General features: G+C 36.2%; 1 protein-coding gene across 1 annotated transcript in view; it reads right to left on the reverse strand.

The window, feature by feature from the left end:
- GPR149 (G protein-coupled receptor 149) overlaps positions 1–16,757 on the reverse strand; it is a 41,162-nt gene extending 24,405 nt beyond the window's left edge. Inside the window, exons 1-3 of the mRNA XM_026701144.2 lie at positions 15,335–16,757; positions 12,974–13,166; positions 5,883–6,334 (exon numbers count right to left, since the gene is read on the reverse strand). Coding sequence (XP_026556929.1) covers positions 5,883–6,334; positions 12,974–13,166; positions 15,335–16,285 — 1,596 coding nt within the window. The 5' untranslated portion in view covers positions 16,286–16,757. The remainder of the gene's footprint in view (positions 1–5,882; positions 6,335–12,973; positions 13,167–15,334) is intronic.
- Positions 16,758–19,128: the final 2,371 nt, after the last annotated feature.

Consider the following 19,128-nt stretch of genomic DNA (forward strand, 5'->3'; position numbering starts at 1 on the left):
CGGGAAGGGTTCCGCCCAGCGGCCAGGCGGCCGGGCGGGCTGGTTGGAGGAGGCAACCCGGCAGCACTCCGGGCTTCCCCTCCACCATGCGGCTCAGGGCCAGGCGTGAGCACCTGTGAGTTGAAAGGAAGCTGAAAGTTGCTGGGAAGTTGCTCGGGTTTCCGGGGCTTCCAGGCTTAAACTTTGCACAGGCAAAGTTTGCAGGCAGGAGCATCTTCCTGCCGAGGAGCAGGAAGGGTTCTGCCCGGAGGGTGGGTGGGCTGCTTGGAGGAGGCGACCCAACGGTGCTCCGGGTTTCCCCTCCGCCGCGCGGCTCGGGGCCAGGCGCGAGCACCCGCGAGGAAAAAGGACTCCGCAACTTGCTGGGAAGTTGGTCGGGTGCTGGGAGCCGCCGTCGTGGTGAACGGCTCATCGGGCACGTACGTGAGGAGGAGGGCTTTTAAAGTGCCGCCCGAGCAGGACCGCCGAGCCGGGAAACGGGGCACCAAGGCAGGGCAAGGCTCCACCAGCAGCGGCCTAGCTTTAGGTGGCTCCAAGCAGCCCGCTCCAAGCAGCCCACCTGCCCACTGGGCGGAACCCTTCCCGCTCCTCGACGGGAAGATGCTCCCGCCTGCAAACTTTGCCTTTGCAAAGTTTAAGCCTGGGAGCCCTGGAAAAAAAAGGGGGATTGGCGGGGACTCACCTTCGGAGAGGTCGCACTCGAAGGTGATTTCGAACTCCCAGCTGAGGCCTTTGCAAAGTTCTTCTTTTCTTTCCTACCCCGAGAGCGCTCCGCACTGTTTTGCAGCTTTGGGGGCCGCGCGGCGCAGGGCAATACGCCACGCCCAGTGATTTTTTTTCAGGGCTGGGCCGGATTGGACAGACCAACGGGCCGGATGCGGCCCGCGGGCCGTAGTTTGCCCACCCCTGCTATATCATTTAGAAGCCACGTAACTTGGGAGAGAGAGATTCTATAGTAGAATAATCTGGGTATTGAAGGAATCACATTGGTGATCAGTTGGCTTCTAATTCAACCAGGTTTTTGTTTTATGGACTTACGCTCATATTTTATAGTTATTTGCTTTTACTGTTGCGAGCAGCTCAGAGTTAAGGTGGGCAATGATACAAACCTTTTAAATACATAAATTAAATAAATTATAGGAATATGTAGGTGACATATATACAATGGTGCACAAATCCTATAGCTTTTATATAAGAAATGTACTGCAGTGCAACCAACCTTTAATAAACTAGGCAGGGGCGGGCAGAGAAATGACAACATGAAGCCCCAATTTAATTTCTAATTATTCATACAAAATTGGCTTATACTGAATCACAGCCTCTCTGTTCCAGGTAGGCAATCAAATAACATCAAGATGTTATGGACTACAGTTATAACACTCTGTTTTAATGGACTGTATCTGTTAGAATTGGTAGAAATATTGTTTTTGAGACATTTTCATATCAGAATCCAAAGAGTTACTTAGGTAATAATATTTATAGCAACATAGGTTTAAATTTATTCTAAGAAAATTTTCATAGGGTTGTGCTTTTAAATGAAAAGACTATAGCTATGCAACAAAACACATTAGCTGTGGCAGATGATATGATCTTGAAAAAAAGCAAAGAAACCAACAACATGGTATCACAGCTTGTTTGTGTGCTTGTGAATCTTCTCAGCTGTTACTTTTATGTTATTTTTATTGTTTTAACTCTGCGTGGTTTTAAATTAGTTTCAAAACAATAAATATTCCTTTTGTTTTCCTTAGGTGGAAGTGAGCTCAATGTCTGTTCCCAAAAAGATTTTGGTCTTTAGTTATTCCTCATTAATTTTTAATAGCAAATATCCCTGAAGTCGCTAAGTGCTTTGCAGGTAGTCTTTTTTGCTCAGTACGGTGAGTTCCAGTATTTCTCCTTTCTTTGCCATGAAAAAACTATTTTCAATATTTAACTTGAGCAAAACAATTTTTTTTCATAGTTGCATATTTTTATCTATCTAGAAAGTTTTTCTCATTTATGTATCCACGGTACATCAGTGAAAGTAGAAGGGTTTCTTCTTTGTGTGCAATGCCCTTCTCAACTACAGTTTCATAGAAGCCATATTTATCCAGTGAGGCAAACACAGGTGATTGTGCCAATGGGAGGGTATGTGTGTGGGAAAGATTATGTTATCGTCTTGTTCTTATGTATCTCACACTTGCAGATCTAGCTTTCTGATTACATTATAGAATAATGACTTTCATAAGGTGTCAGATTTGAAGGTCATAGAAGATGACTGCAGGTTGGTTTTAATAACTGAGGCTATTTCTGGCCTTAATAATGGTGGCGTTATTGTCATCTAGTATTTATCCTGACCACATAGTCTACTGTGAATGGTAGAGATGGAGGTAGAAGGAGGCACTTTTTTTAGTCTGTATGCATATTTGTGTTGGGGGGAAGTAATTTTGATTCTAATCCTATTCTATAAGTGTTTAATTTAGTTTAATTTCAGTGAGATAGCTCTGAAAGCCAATTTTGTCTTTCGAAGAGTGGTGAGATAATGATAGTTTTGTTTCTTTCTCTCCTGCTTTTTCTCTCACTGGATGAATGTGGAGCTTGCACATTTGAAAATATTTCTTTAACACAATCAGTTTTCCTTCTGTGAACTGATGGTTTCAAATGTTCAGCTTTGTAGTTTGCCTTTAGAATTTATAAATTATGGAATCCAAACTCAGAAAGAAGAAGAAATCTCAGAAGTGTAATTTTTTAAGTGGAATAATGGAAATTTGCACCACAAAAATGATCATAAGTATGTAAAACTATACTGACAGAAAACATTAATTGTAAAATATGGTTAACAAACCACGATATCCATGTTTCCATGTCCATGTTTCTATAAGATACTAGACTAAGACAGTTAAGTCTTAGCACATGTCACATAACATACTAAGACATAATGAACATGTGTTCATTTACATATACAAGCAAGGTTTTGTCAAAATAGTATGTAAGCCATGACTTAATACCCTATTCAGTCTTTGCTAAAGACACAATAGCATTTGTTCATTTGGATAGTGAAAAAATATTGCTTGATATTCCCTCTGAATAGATGGGGATAAGATTTTTAAAAAATCCAAGAGATTACATTATGGTCTTTCTATTATAGACAAAAGCTGAAAAACAGGCTTCTAAAAGTTGTCGATATTTTACAAGACTTCCAAAATATTTGAACAGGTATGCAATGAGACAACAAAGCTCAAAGTTACTCAGAACATAACTGCATTTGAGTATCATAATGAAAATCAAATAAAGGTCAGCCTTCCCAAGACAATTATTGTCAAATGGATAACACTAAACCATCACATTTTTAATTTAAATTATGGGACAGTGTCCAAACATATAAACCCAAACAATTTCTTTTGAACCTGGAGCTGGGATGATTTAGTGGCTAATACAGTTTTTAAAACGAGTGTTTTAGTGTGTCCCCATTTTAAAAAGTTGTTGACATAACAAAGAAATGGAAGTTCTTGACATATTAAAGAAATGGAAGCTGAAAAAATGCACCATTTGGGGTAAATTGTCCAGTTTATTCTGTTCTGTCCATTCTACCTATTTTTCCAATCTACAAGGTGTATCCAGTCTGTGCCCATAGGCTTCATGCATCCCTGGATAGCTAGTAATGCAACTCCACAAGATTTTATAAATTTATAAAGATTTGTAAAAAAAAATAAAGGAAGTTTGTTGTTTATATACATTAATTGTATTATATATTTTATATGTGGTCCTGGGCAACTTCTTTTCAGTCAATGTGGCCCAGATAATCCAAAAGATTGAACATGCATGGTCTACAACCTATCTTGTGCATTATTGTTGCTTGCTTTAAAGACTATTTACTTTATTTTTTCCCCACAGCAGGAAAGTACTTTTTTTAAAAAAAGTATTTTCTTTATTTTTTTTCACTACAGCAGGAAAGTACTTTTTTTTTTAAAAAAAAAAGTGTATTTCTACATTTTGGAACATAGAAATAGAGCTAGGATTGAGTGTTGCATGTCAAATATTAAAATCAATTTAATTTAAACCAGAAGTTAATTAAAAAGAAAGTTCCAGCCCTTGGACTATGGGCTGAAAGCTTATAAAATAAATGCTCTTGGCTCAAAATCAATTTGAACAGGATTAAGTATCAGGTAAAAACTCACATTTCTAGGCATTGGTCCAAATATTTACTACTTTTAAACATGAGGGTTGAAGTGAAATCAACTCTACAAATGCCACTTTTCCAGCCTTTTTTCTGTGAGTTTTGTTTCTGATACCTCTACTACTTAAAATTGCCAGACAAGCAACCAAATCTTACTCAGAAGGGGCCAAGCTTCACTAATATATCCACTAATATATCTACCCACCCTGGCATCCACAAACATTTTTCCAGCGAGTGGCTAAGATCTACTATGCCAATCTGTCTCACCATCCAGTAAACCAAAGAATGAGAAGTAGCAAAGCCACAGTCTTAGGGTAACATAACTTCTCCACAGGTTCTTACCTGTCCACAGTTCCTGATTAGAATACATGGAAGCTAATTTGCTGCCATATCCTTATCTGCACTATATCTGTCTTCAAAGAGGTACAAAAAAAAAAAAATCCTTTTAAAAATTTTAAAAATCATTGGAGTGAAAGTATTCAGTCCAAACTCAGCAGAGGTGAGTAAAAGATCTATAATTCCTGGTATTTTATATTATTATCCTTGAAAAAGTGAAGCAGCTGCAGAAGTTTTTATGTTTCTCTTTATAGTCTAAAGTTTTTTTTTTTCAAAATCAGGTGAAGAAACTTGAAGCTGCTTAAATTAAACATTTGCCCTCTTAAAGCGCACAGTCAAATTGAATTATGCCTTCTTTGAATTATACTTACATTTGAATGAATTCAGTAATAATCCTATCCTATGCTAATCTGCAACATAGCTAAATTAAAATATCTCTGATTTACTATTTTCCAGTGAAGTATATTGGAATGCATTCTACTATGCTGAGTATATTGCCTTGACCAATTTGTAATTTAGAACATCGCTATGTTTTTTATGAACCTGACTAACAAAGTATCTTATCACTTAGTTTAGATCCTGAAATTCTTAGCACTTGTTACACTTACAAACAACTCAGCACATGCAACTTTTTGCTGCCAACCACACTTCCCTTTTGAATGATATACTTCCCAAAGTAGACAGGGCCAGGACAAAGAAGTGAGCAGGTCAAAGACCATAACTAAATTTGATTTGTTTATATTTGAGATGAAATTAAGTACCGTATTTTTTTCCATCTATAAGATGATACTTTTTCTTAAAAATATTTACCTAAAAATGGAAGGGCATCTTATATACAGGAAGCTGAGAGGAGAACCATGGTTGCAAAACTGCCAATACCTTATCTATGCAAACTAGCCTCATGAGCAAAACTTCCAATTGCAGAAACAAGATAACAGGTTTCCTACAGTCATGAGCCTTATGTAACTACCATCAGCTGATACTGAGGAAAGTTTGTAGTCAGTGTCAGGATGCGACAGGGAGCGGTAATGTCAGAATGTTCTGAGCCCATAAAAATGTCAGAAAACAAAAAAATAAATACCAGTACCATGAATGTCTTACTCTGCAAAATAAATGTCTTCTATTTAATGTTTAAAATATTGATTTCAGAATTTTGGGAAAGTGAGGGGGTGTGCTCTACATGGGGGCATCTTATAAATGGAAAAAGATGGTTAATATAATTGTTATGATTACTCCCCATACACTTAATCATCTCCTCACTTTGTTTCATTTTAAAAATTGTACATTACTGGAAAATTTTGAAAGTTCCCTGGAATAACATTCAAAGGTTTGAAAAAGTCCCCAAGTTATGAACCTTGGACATAAAAGATTTCAGTACTAAATTACACACTACCTGTCGAGGGGTCCTTTCCGACTTACTTCTGCACCACTCCCAGTCAGAGAGTTCTGGTTTCCGGCCCTCCTCATGAGACAACCTTCTTTCTGGTCCTTCAAAAAAAGTTCCTTTTTCAATATTCCGGATCTCTTCTTTTTTATATGACATTTTGTCAGACATTAGGCAGTCTATGAATTTATCCCTGCTTAAGTCTTTCCTGGCATCTATGCTATCAATGTTGTTGCAACCAGCGACATTTTTACATGTGGAACTGTCCACTATGGAAATGGTGCTGAACTCCATTTTGCTGCTTTCTTTTTGAGTTCCTTTTGTATTCTCACAATCGCAATTGAGCAAGCTGTGGTAGGATATTGAATTGCTATCATCACTGTGGCGATTGTCCTGGGATATCTTATAGATTCCATAACCTTGCTGAAAGGACAAATTGAACTCAAAGTCTCTTCTTTTGGCTAAAGAAAAAAAAGTAAATAATTGAATTAAAGCAGCTAGAAATCAGCAAGACAGTTAATAGTAATTTTTTAAAGTACACCATATTTTGTTAATGGGGTTAGTAGTGAATTTTATCAAAATATATATTTTAAACAATGTTTCAAAACATTAAATGACAAAACAGAAAGTAGCTGAAGCCAAAGTGTGTTTTCACAACAGTCTTTACTGGGGCAGGGAGTAGGTCAGTATATTATATAGCTCTACGGAGAATCATCAAAACTGCCCAGAATATCATTGGGCTCCAGCTACTGGCCCTGGACAACATCTTTGCATCTCCCTGTTTGAGGAAGTTGCACAACATTCTCAGAGGCTCTTCCTATCCTGCTTACAATCTTTGTGAACTCTTGCCTTCTGGCAGAAGATATAGAACAATTAAAACTTGGACCACACATTTTCTGAATAGTTTTTATCCCAGAGCTATAATTGCACTTAATGAACTTAAGGACCACCATCAGTGAGCTGTTGTGTGGGTGCTTGTGTGTTTTAGGGGATGGGGAATTTGGTGGCTCGGGGTGTGTCGTGTGTGTGCGTGTTGGGTCTGGTCTCTGGATGTTATGTGAATTTCTATGTGTATACTGTGTATATACATACAAAGACATACAATTGACTGTGTATATATGTACAATGATGCACAATGACAATAAATTATTATTATTATTATTGTTGTTGTTGTTGTTGTTGTTGTATAAACACCACAATCCAATTAGCACCAGTCAGTAGAGGAAATTAGTTTTAGCGGTAAACAGACATCAATATTCATTACTGTGCAAACTGTAACAAAGGTTAACAAAAGCTTTACCTTATCTTTCATTGCTGACAAGAAGATAAAAGTTCTAAAGTGATTGCTCTAAGGAACTCTTCTCTTACTTTCCCTTTGCTTTTTATTCCCTTGCCTTACAGCTCATAGAGAGATTAAATAGATGAAGACATAGGCTGAGGTAAGCCTCCCCCATAAGCCTTCCCTCTGACAGAAATGTTGACCAGGGCAACAGATTTATTTTTATGGTTTAAAAAAAGGAGCAGGAAGTAATTATCTCCCAGACAGTGTGGCAACTGGGCAACCATCCAAAAAAGCTGTCCTTCATTTGATCATGTGCAGTGGATGCATAGAAGTAAATCAGTCATACACTCATTAAGTGAAATCAATGAGTTTTATTCTAGTGAGTGTGTTTAAAATTGTATTAAACATAATAAAGGTATTTTGCACATTTATTGTACATATTTATTTATGACTTAAAGAGAGGCATAACATAACATTTGGAATGTGAAGTAAAAATTTCTTAGAACAAGAGCACAGTTATTTCCCAGATATTAGGAAGCAGTTCTAAAGTAGGTTCTATTAGGAACTGTACACTCTTTGAAAGTCTGTTAAATTTACACTGGAAATAAATGACCTTATTGTAATAGAAATAATATAAAAGTAAATTCTAATTTGACTTGGAGCTAGCATTAATAATATGCTGAATAATATCCTGAAAAAGAAAATATTGTTATATATTTGTACAATATATATTACAATATAGTAATATACTATTACTATACTTTTTGATAAAATATATTACACAATTTCCTGTCCTATCTATCCAATCCTATCCTATCCTATACTAGTTTTACAATTTTCTGCATATTATTTTGTTGGTTTAATGATTCAGCCTTTAACTTGTTTTCAGGGCTTGGATATAGTTTTATTTCAGTTACACACGTCCAATATATACCACCACATACAAAGCCTGCAACATTCTAATGAATAGCAGATCTAAAATGAATCAATGAGATTTACTTTTTGGTAACTTAATATACCATTGCAGCAAAGTAAATTAACTGCTGATGTAAACTTAGTTTCACCCTCATATTTATTGTTTAAGACAATTAACTCTGAAAATATTCTGATAAAATTGAAACTATATAAATTAGTCATAAAAGTCACCTTGAATTCAAAGGGAATTAAATATAAGTAAGTAATAGGATTTTCATTTTTATCATAATGTGATGCTTTACTGTCTTGAAAGTAATGCAAGTAGGAAAAAGGACTTCTGAAAGGACTGCTCTTGCTGGTAGAGATAAATGATAAAGTTAAGAGTAATATACAAAGCAGTGAGGCAAGCATAAAGAAAGCTAACCTGCCTAAGAGAAGAAAATCCAAAATTAAATCTGGAAAAAGGCAATAGCAAACCACTTCGTATTTTATCAAGAAAACATTATAGGCAATGTTAAAACATTGGGAAGAGTGCCAGGTGATGAGACTTGTAGTATGGGAAATACTACTCTGGTTACTGAGGAAGAGTAAACCTCCATAGGTAAATAAAATAAGATTTGAAGAAATGCAATAATGGAGAGGAAGTGTTAATAAATAAACACATGAAAATTATGTATTGCTAACCTCTTTTTCAAGTAACATAAATACAGATTATACATAGTACATGGACATAACTGGATGTACAATAGCAGAATCAAACAAACTATAATTAGAAAAAAAGATGGAAAAATGCAATCCAGGTGGCCAAGCAGTTTCAGAAAGAAATTGAGGGAGATACTATAAATATTTGGGTTAAAGGTAAAAAGAACACGGAAAGAAAAATAAAAATATTAAAAAATAACAAGAATTCACAGGAAAATAATACCTAGGTAGCAATATTTAGAACTAATCACAAAAGAGATATATTTGAATCAAATAAGGTTGAAGGAATATGAAAACAATAATTATAATAATAGAATTATAATACTATATAATTATAGAAAGCATTTTCAGAATATGTTCAAGAACCAGTCAGGTATGATAGAAAGTAAATCAGGTATCAGATAAGAAAACAGTGAAGCAAGTTAATACATATTTGCACTGATTAAAATTGCAGCAGAAGAAGCAGTCACTTTGCTAACAGTTCTCTGTCAATAAATATAAAACAAGATTTTATAGCCTAAAGATTATAAAATATTGGTGAATATACCCATGCTGACATGGTTGATTAATTCCTGATGCAAGCAAAGTTCAATTTCAAATTTTACAAAGAAGATGTCTACACAGATTTTTACAAATAAATCAGATTATTTTCTTTGTCTCTGATGATTCTACTGAGGAACTTTTACATTAAACAAGAAGTTGTTGCAGAAACCAAATTTGAAGAAAAATAATGAATAGGAAAAGGAAAGAGACAAGGATAACTCTTGTTCCCATGCATGTCTAATAGATGTGTTTTAAATAGTAAATGAATGGAAAGATTAGCCATTCTCCTGTATTGATTCTAGATAAGAATTTAAGATGTGAGAACATTGTCAGCAGAAAGTGAGACAACTCTCACAATGAAAATATGCATTGTGAAAAATCTGGGTTAATGTTATTATTAATGGTAAAGGATTTGAAGTGATAATTTTGTTTCCTTGGGCTCAAGGATAGATAGACAAGGTCAGTGTGCTGTAGAATAAAAAGCAGATTAATCCTAATGAGGAAGGCACTGATACTGTCATGAAAGGATAGTTCTATGACAACAAAGATCAGAACAATTACAATTATAATCTTTCCAGTGGCAATATATGGCTGTGAAAACTGCTTTTGAAAAAGAAAGAGAAAGAAGATAATTGCCATCAAATTACAGATCTGAAAATTATTACTAAGAAAATCATGGATTTTAAGAACTCATCGATCCTTGCTACCCCAAAATGAATTAGGAATACCATTTTATATTTGGAGATGGATTTAGATTTGGTGGAGGCTAGAGCTTGGCTTTTATTTGTCAAATTTTGATTAAAAATAATTTTCTTGCCTATAAGTCTAGCCCCTTTAGCCTTCAGGGACTGCTTTAAATCAGTGTGGCTTAAGAAAGCTACTGATAAAATCCATTTATTGAATTTTTCAATGGGGAGCCTCCTTAGGCTTGAAAATGCCAGACATGCTATCAAGCCATGGATATTGTTATTACAAGTAATCTACAGTTAAATTCACAGTCTAAGCCTGGTGATAACTTAATAATTCAACTTCTAAGGACTAAGAAGTTTAAAGATAGTGCCTAAATATATAGGCAGTTCTAAGCAAGGTGAGTTTTTTGATATTATTGTAAAACAACAAGGGTCCAATAAATAAAAAAAAATCCAAATACTGAGGGAGTCCTTTGGGTTCTGCTCTGAGAGATCCAATCATGATTGGGATAAGTACAGATTTATTTTTTTCAAAAGCATATAGTATTGTGGTTTGATGCAGTCAGCCAAATATTCAGACTGTTATTATTATTTACATTTATTGGCCACCCAATTCCAGGGAACACAGATCTTCAATCTACAGTAATTCAGGGTTTCCCAAACTGTGAGGTGTGCCTTCCATGGAGAGGTTTGAACAGGGTCTGGGGAGGTATGAAGAACCTTTTAGTTACATTGTTATAATAAACCTATATTTCCTATCATTTCCTGTATTATTTTCGTTCTTCGTTTATGTTTGTTTTGGTCTTTGGATTTTTAGGAGAGGTGTGTACATTAAAATAAAGAAAGATATGGTGACAAAAAGTTTAGGAACCCCCGATCTAGTCTAAGTCTAGTGTCTAGTTCTAAAATTTGGGAAATATTTCCAAGTGGGATTGTACCATTACAATATCAAAATATTGTAGGCCTTTTACCTTAACCAAACTAGATGCATTGCCAACATTAGTCATCTTTGGATGGTCAAAGAATACTGAAGTGTATCACCACCTATACCCGTGTAGAGATAGTTCATTATAGCCATGTGTTCCTCTGTTGTTCCTCTAATAAGGACTCTAGGATGACTCTCAAACACTTAATCCTAAAGACATTTGGGGACAGAGAGCACAACTTGTATTTATCGGTGCTCTTAACTGAGAAGAACCCGTGTATCCTCCTAGGTTGCTCATTTCTACATGTACTAATCATTGTAACTGTAGCTGAAGATCCTGACTTATTTACTTTCTGATGCTTTATGTTATTTTATTCTATAATTATTGCACATTTATTCCCATATTTTTAAATTCTGTGGTTCATTCTTACTTCTTTTTATATATGTTATATCTATATAGACTTATCAATTGATATATATGTGTATTTATATTCATTTATTTTTAAGGCTTTAATTTATTTTTTTCTGGCATTATGATTGTAATAAGGTTATTTATTTTGAATCCTGGGACCAGGAAAGTCTGATTCCTCCCTTGAGAAACAGCAAACAAAAACTCATATACTTTGGGAATGTGATATAAGTGGATGATGGACTAGAACTACGTTCTCTATGTTTAGAAGTATGGGACAACTAGAGAAATGGGAAGACAACTAATAAAGTAGATAGAAGGAATCAAAGAAATTATACCATAGTTTTCTTGGGGAAGAATGTCGAGGTGTTGAACATTTGTTCATGCAGTTCTCAGGAATAAGATTGACTTACTGTTACCTAACTAACATGTTAATTATCTAACTGAATGTCTTCAATTTAAGTCTGTTTTTTCTGATTTTGTTTGTTTGTTTTTTTGATGTGCAATTGGCTTGGAATTCAACTTCTGCTACATTTTTTCTGTCTAACTGACTTTAATTCTTCATATTTTATTTTTTGATTCAGGAAGAATGATGAACATAAAAGCCATCTCTTCAATTGTGGTTCAATCACCATCTATGCTTGAATCCCAGAGTTATATTAAATAGTTTCATCTACATCCTTTTTGATGTTAAACTAGTACTTATGCACTATTACTAATAACAGTATTAGTTTGTTTTCCTGCTCTATGCAAAAGAATGAAATAATATCTCAGTCTTGCAACAGCTTCATCCAGAAAGCTTTCTGCTCAGGAACTCATAAAACTCAATCCAGCTGCTTAAAATATTAAGTAATAAGTTTGGTGTAGTGGTTAAGGCATCAGGCTAGAAATCAGAAGAGTATGATTTCTAATCCCACATGAGGTATAAAATCAACTGGTGATCACAGGCCAGTCAGTTTCTCTCAGCTGTGGGAAGCAGCCGGTGGTAAACCACTCCCAAAATGTTGCTAAGAAAAATGCAGGGACCTCTTCAACACTGACACAAATACACACACAATAATATTTAAGGACTTCAACAGGGAAGACAGTAAGCTGCTTAAGTGTCAGCCTCTAACATTATTTGTATTCATAAGGTTTCCAAGTTCAAATAGCTCATACACAGTAGGTGTTTTTTAAAAAAATCAAAATGACAAGGAGCTGCAACAAATACTCTGGAGCTGTATCCACCTGCCCAGAAAAAGAAAGGGCTAATTAAATAGGGAATTAAATAGACCGCTCCAAATAAATAGAAGGGAATGTGTGCTTGACTTTCAGCTATCTTGTACATAACTATCTTGACAGCCACTTTGATGAAAGAAGAATGTAAAACCATTGCAATATTTTTTTTTAAAAAGGTCTTATTTTATGTAATGGATGTTGAACTTCTGTCAGCCGGAGATCAGATTGAACTTCCACTACCACAGTGGAGTCTGCATTTTAAAATAAGTCAGATCAGGTCCAAAGAAAGTATTCTAGTGAAAAATGTTGAAATGATAGATTTTACATCCCTTTGGATCTGCACTATGAGACACAAAGACTTCATAATGTCCCTTTGGAAGAAACAGGGTAACTTCTTTCCCCACCCTTCCTACTTACCTTTGTTTTCTTCTGATGACACTGTATAGATGTTCTTTCTACAATTGATAATGCAACCACAAGGCAGGTGACTCCAGCGCTCTGACAAGACAAACATCGGAGTGACAGTGACAGCTAGCAAAGTTAGCAGGAAGCTGAATATCTCAAAGGAAAGATTGTGAAACCCAACAGTGTATTGAACAACCATTTGTATCTGAAAGAGAGAGGTATTCCAGAGAAATTAAGCAACAGACAGCTGGCTTGTACAGAAGTGATCATATATTATACTCCATCTCCTAAATACTTGCTGCATAGGTTTTCCCAGACTTGAATATTGGCATCTTAGAAAACAAAGATATAATCCAGAAATGTGTACAGGACTCTTCTAAACCTGCTCCTCACAAATAAATACCACTGAGTTTGGTAGAACTAACTTTTACTTAGCATTGAAATGTATGTCTGCCATATGCTACAATCCTATAGAAGTAGTACAAGTGAGCCCATTCTTCCCAACAACCTCATTTACTTGGTGATCATCTTCTACAATCCACATAATATGGCGGACAAAACCAAAGCCAAAAGTAGCCAAACACAAAATTGCACACACTGTATCATCACATTCACCGAACATATTTATCAGCCCACTTATCTCTGTTCTGCTCATGGTAAAGCTAAGACCCAGATTTGGATTGCCCATGGTCCATTAGGTCCTGGACATGACCTAATGTTCTTTGTCAGGCTCATCCAGTAGCTTATGCAGATATTTGTCTGAGGATGTATTTACAGGGCCATTGCAAAATAATGCATGCAACAACAAACAATCTCTGCTGCCTATCAAAAGCCATTTGGTCTCTGAGATACAGCAGATAAACATTCCTGTTCTCCTGGAATTTGTCTCAACTGAGCTTCTGCATGTCTTTGAATCCTGACAGATGTCAAAAAGGAACTGTTCTAACACAAGTCCCATCTGTGTCTCTCAGAAATGCCAGTTGCTTCAAGTGAAATGATAAATATTGATGCCTGTTCTGTAGCAGAGAAGTAGCTTCAACCCTGAGCTATTAATAAAGGGCCATTTGAGTTATTGCAGGGAGGTGGAAAGGTACCCTTGAGAAGATCATGTTGATAGATGATTTGCACAGTGCTTTCATAATGCAGAGCTTCATAAATAAAGAAGCTAGTCAGTGCCCCATGGATCTTACAATTTAAATCTCATCAGTAAGGGCAAAGGGAGGATTGCTAGAGGAGGAGGCTACAAGGGAAGAACATGAGTGAATGCAGCTTTGACTACTGGAATGGCGAGTATGCGTTATTTCTGAAATAAATTCTTCAGTGTCTGGTAGGGCTTATTTCCAGGAAACAGTACATAAGAATACACAAGTTTTAGACCAAATTGATGTTTAGTCCATCAGTGAATGTAGGATTAGAAAAGGGCTCTGAAGAAATAACAGATTTCAAATTATTGCTTCTATGTGCTGGCAAAAATGGGATTCACAAATGCAATAGGGCACTGAATGTGTGTAAGAGATACATGACAAAAAACACACACACACACACACACACACACACCCCTAAACAGAATGCCCCATCTGCAATCTATTAGCACAAACTTCAAGGCAGCAATTCTTTTTTTTTTTAAGGAAATAGAAACTAATGAAATTCTTCCAGTCATTTGTGAATACTTCTGAATTACATAGCTACAGGCAATTCACAACGAAATGGTGTACCTTGAAGCTAATAAACAAAACAAGAAATTTTTGGCAGATGCCAAAACAGACAACCTAATACCAACAGAACTGCACGAAGCATAAGAGCTTGGCTTATTCTACCTAGTTTTTTTCCCTTGGAATCATTCAACAAGATGTATTTGTAGAACATTTATGCTAGCATAAAACTAGAGCTATAAAGTAGTTGTCTGGAATCTTTCTTGTATCTGACTATTACAAATCATTTCCACATTCGGCAAAACAAATCTCAATCATCTGAAAAGTAATTAAAAATCATACTCATTCCCTTGAGAAGACACCAATATATGTGCATTTTGAGTTCTTGGTCATTAAATAAACCAATGTATGTACATTCAGTTGAAACTACAACAATGTACCCAACTGTTTGAATAGATAAGGAATACTTTAAACAGCAGCCAAACTGAATAAAGAAATACAAAGCAAGTGACACAGCAACTCATTAAAAAATCTTGATTATCCAAGTTTTTAAACACAAGACACAAGTTTTCAAGTTGGACACAAGCCGTAGCTTAATTTACTCTGTTCTGCTGCGCCCCACTTCCAAATATCATTAGATATTGTTCAACTAAACCCTTAAAAATAAGTAAACTAAACCCTTAGAGATAAGGAAAGAGACTTGGGCAAGGTTTTTTTTTACCATCATTGGAAGCCAAAGAATGACTTTGGTCAGAGCAAGAATTAGTGAGAAGCGTTTCTGAGCAATTTCGACAGTGATGTTCCGGTTGTTAGGTGGCACATTTCGTGTGCTACAGTGGTACAATTGACAATGGTCAGCTGGATTTTGTCTGGTAACTGGGTCAGAGTATTGACAGTGCTTCTGGGTTTTATTCATAGTGCCTTCTGTAGGAAGAGAAGATGTGTGGCTCTCAAATGGAAGTACCCCAGAAGAAAAATGGCCTCCAGTGATTTGATGATAATCATCATAAAAGTGCTGTTGCTCATCTGAACACAGCAACTGATAAATAAGAGGAATGGAGAGTATAACTAAGAGACAGAAACACAATGAGTAGATTATAAAGAGGAGCAAGATATACGAACTGGAACAGTCAGCAAAGCATCCCCAGGAGGTAGGAGCATAGGTGCCCCAGCCACATAAAGGCAAAATACAAATCAGCAGGCAGACAATCCAGATAGTAAGAACAGCCCATATCATGCTCACTGGCTTCTTGGTGGCCCCTTGGCTCTCTCCCATTTTATTGAGGCTGTATAAGTTATAGGAAACAACAAGGGACCCCATCAAGTTGCTGGAGAAGCCTTGAAATAAGTATAGTAGCGCTGAAGTGGTACACATAGTCTGGGGAAGCATCTCATTCAACCAAGGCTTGAGCATAAAAATTGTTGCTGGTACCACACTAATCAGATCATCCACACTTAGAGAAGTTGCAAGCATTGAAACTGTACTTTTGTTCTGCATTCTCAGCAGGGAAACTAATGAATAGATGCTACCCAGCAGGGTTAAGAATGTGATGACAAAAGTCAAGCAAAAAATAAAAAGATTCAAAGATTTTTGGTCTTTGGGTATATTCATCATTCCCTGGTTTGGGGAGCTTGTCCCATTTAATGAAACATTATTATAGGTGTCTGACATTGTTGCCAGGATGGTTGAGATAGCTGGGGTTGATGTTACTTTACCTTCTCACAGATTCTTTGAGTTCTCGTCCGATGAAAACATTGTTAGCTCCACAGTAGATTCCTCATCTTCTCTACCAAGTTTATTCTTGGACTGTAGAGATTTCCCACCTTTTCGGAATGCTTGCTTAGGCTACTCCCAAGTAATGCCCAGCTCACATTGTTAAAAGAAGCAATAATGTTAAGCCCCAAGGAGCAAAAAAATTCAGCCAAGAAAATAAACCACAATAATCTCTCCTTTCCTCAGTTCTTTGTCGTTCTTTATAATCCTCAGAAGTGATCAAGTTTAGCCTGAAAGTAAAAAGCCGATGTCAAAAACGTGCCGTAAGAGAAAGCAAGCAGAATATCAGTCTCTCATTGCCAGCTTCAGAGAAACTATAGCAGAGTGGAGGGAGGGAGGGAGGGAAATAACCACCAGAAGCTCTTTGGTTCAGCCTGCACAATTCATAGCTGCAGGAGGGAGGAGTCAGATATAAGCAGGATAGCAGAAGAGAGTGGAAGAAGGATATCTCAAAGCAGAGCTGCTCTCAGATCATAAGCAAGGAAGACTCTTTGCAAAGTCACACCTTCAGCACTGATTCACAGAGCCAATGCAAACACTGATCCAACAATAAATGTCATCTCTTCCTCCCAGCCCCAGAACTACTATACAGCTGTTGTTGGACTTGGGACACACAGAAGAAGCAACTCAAGTGCAACAACTTTCAGAAAGGCTCTGAGGTCAAAGCCAAAGCTTTTCATGGGGTTTGGGATCCTCAGATTGTACATTGCTGCACCAGAATTTTGGGGAAAAATAATTTTAGTTGATGTCAATATTATCTTTAATCATTACAACAGGTTCTTAAATCAAAACCGGAGGCAAGCTATTTGTTGAGTGGGTAACACCAGGGCTCTTTCACCTTCTAAAACTGCCTCTGTTGCTGCCTCTTGTCGTAAAGGGGGAAAGGAAGCAAATGAAGATGGCTTGGGGATGATTTGGCACAGAGCAACATCTCCAATTTGGCACTCTTCATTAGTGTTGGAATTGTAGATCCATCATTCCTACCTTGGCTTCACATTCGCAGTGCTAACTTTCTGCATTCATCACATCAATAGCCAACTCATTAGGATAGTCTCTGGATGCCATTTCTTGGTTACACGCTGCTTCGCTCAGAAGCTTGGGGTAGCTATGCATGAAATACTTGATTAATAATACAACATATTAAATTTCATCTTATTCCGCTTCAGTCATATTTTGTCAGGGAGTTCTTTCAATTTTTATCAGTGTGGCTCAGCCCTAACCCTGTTTTTCTCTGGAATTCAAATCAGTTCTGTGTTGGAAAGAAAAATGGAAATGACCGAGGAAAAGTGTCTGAAGAGTTCTTTTTATCTTTTCCACAGTACTCAAAATCTTAAACTTTTTTTTTCATTATATGCTAAGCAGATTCTGAAAGAATTGAATTGGTCCTCAAGTTTTTTTGGACTCTTGGAGATATATAGATGTGTATTCGAAATCCTATGGTCCAATCTGATACTACTATACCATGCCTGGAAAAATTCAGGAAATAAATTGCTACTCAAAGATCAAAATATTGTTTTCAGAAAAATCAGTTATATATTTAGATTTCTATTCAATCTGAAAGGAGTGGTAGATTTTATGACAGGGTCTTCCAAGGATTGTATTGAGCTGTTTATTTCCTGAATCAGTAGTACCAATACAAAGTGATCTGGGATACCTTATGGACTGTAGTTCTTGCCTGAAGATCTTTCCACTCACCAGTTCATGAGAGACATACTAAATGAAATATTAAAATTCAAATCAGTTCCTCAGTCTGAACAATTCATTTCACACCCTGTAGAATCCAATAGCCAGGCTTTGCTCTTAGGTAGGCTGAAGCACTTGCTTCAGTTTGAAGATGTTATTAATGAGAATCCATTATTAATTTTCTTAATTTATTCCTGCAGTGAAAAGGAGAGAGATCCATATTCCAATTGGATAATATTGTGAAAAGCAATTTTCACTTTTAGACAAAATGTGGACAATGTACGATTTTATAGCTAGTACAAAGAATATGTGTGGTAAAAATGTGGTATGAGAAAACTCTGTGTATAGCTTGCTTGGAAATATGCACAAGTATCAAGTAGAAAAGTATGTCTGAGTTCTTCTGTGACCAGATTTCAAAGTACCTGTGGTAGTAGACCAGGAGTATTAAACTTGTGTCATCATGGCAGCATCATGTGACGTATCAGGACTTCTCCCCCCTTTGTTAAACTGGGTGTGGGTGTGGCCAGCACCTGATGAATCTGGCCCGTGGGCCAAGAGTTTCACAGCTCTGCAGTAACATGGCTTTCTGTATTTTGCTCTCCAATAAAGGAAAAGTAACCACCATAAGTAAGGATATAGATATGCAACAATGTGTAGATGAAAATTTAGAAACTATTGATATTTATTTATTTATATTCCACCTTTATTATTTATATGTTTTATTACATTATCAGTATGGGTTTTTTATTTTTTCCAAAAATCTAACATAAATCTTTACAAGATTTTGAAAGTGGAATGAACCAGAATTTATTTTCTGTTACCTAAGATTAAGTCTTATTTGGTAGAACTCTCAACTTCTAAGTGGGCATGTATGGGATTGGGCTGTAAAAAATGATCAAGAACAAAACTTGTGTTTGTTTGTTGAAACTTGTGTTGTTGTTTTTTAAAATATTGTTTTAATCATAGAAAATAAAATACAAAACAGTAAAACAAATAAACAAAATAAAACAAAACAGAAACATACCTTCAATCCTAACAACAAGGAAAAAATAGTGTAT

Source organism: Pseudonaja textilis, chromosome 4, assembly GCF_049901715.1.
Source record: "Pseudonaja textilis isolate UNSWEBS1 chromosome 4, rPseTex1.2, whole genome shotgun sequence".
Lineage (NCBI taxonomy): Eukaryota > Metazoa > Chordata > Lepidosauria > Squamata > Elapidae > Pseudonaja > Pseudonaja textilis.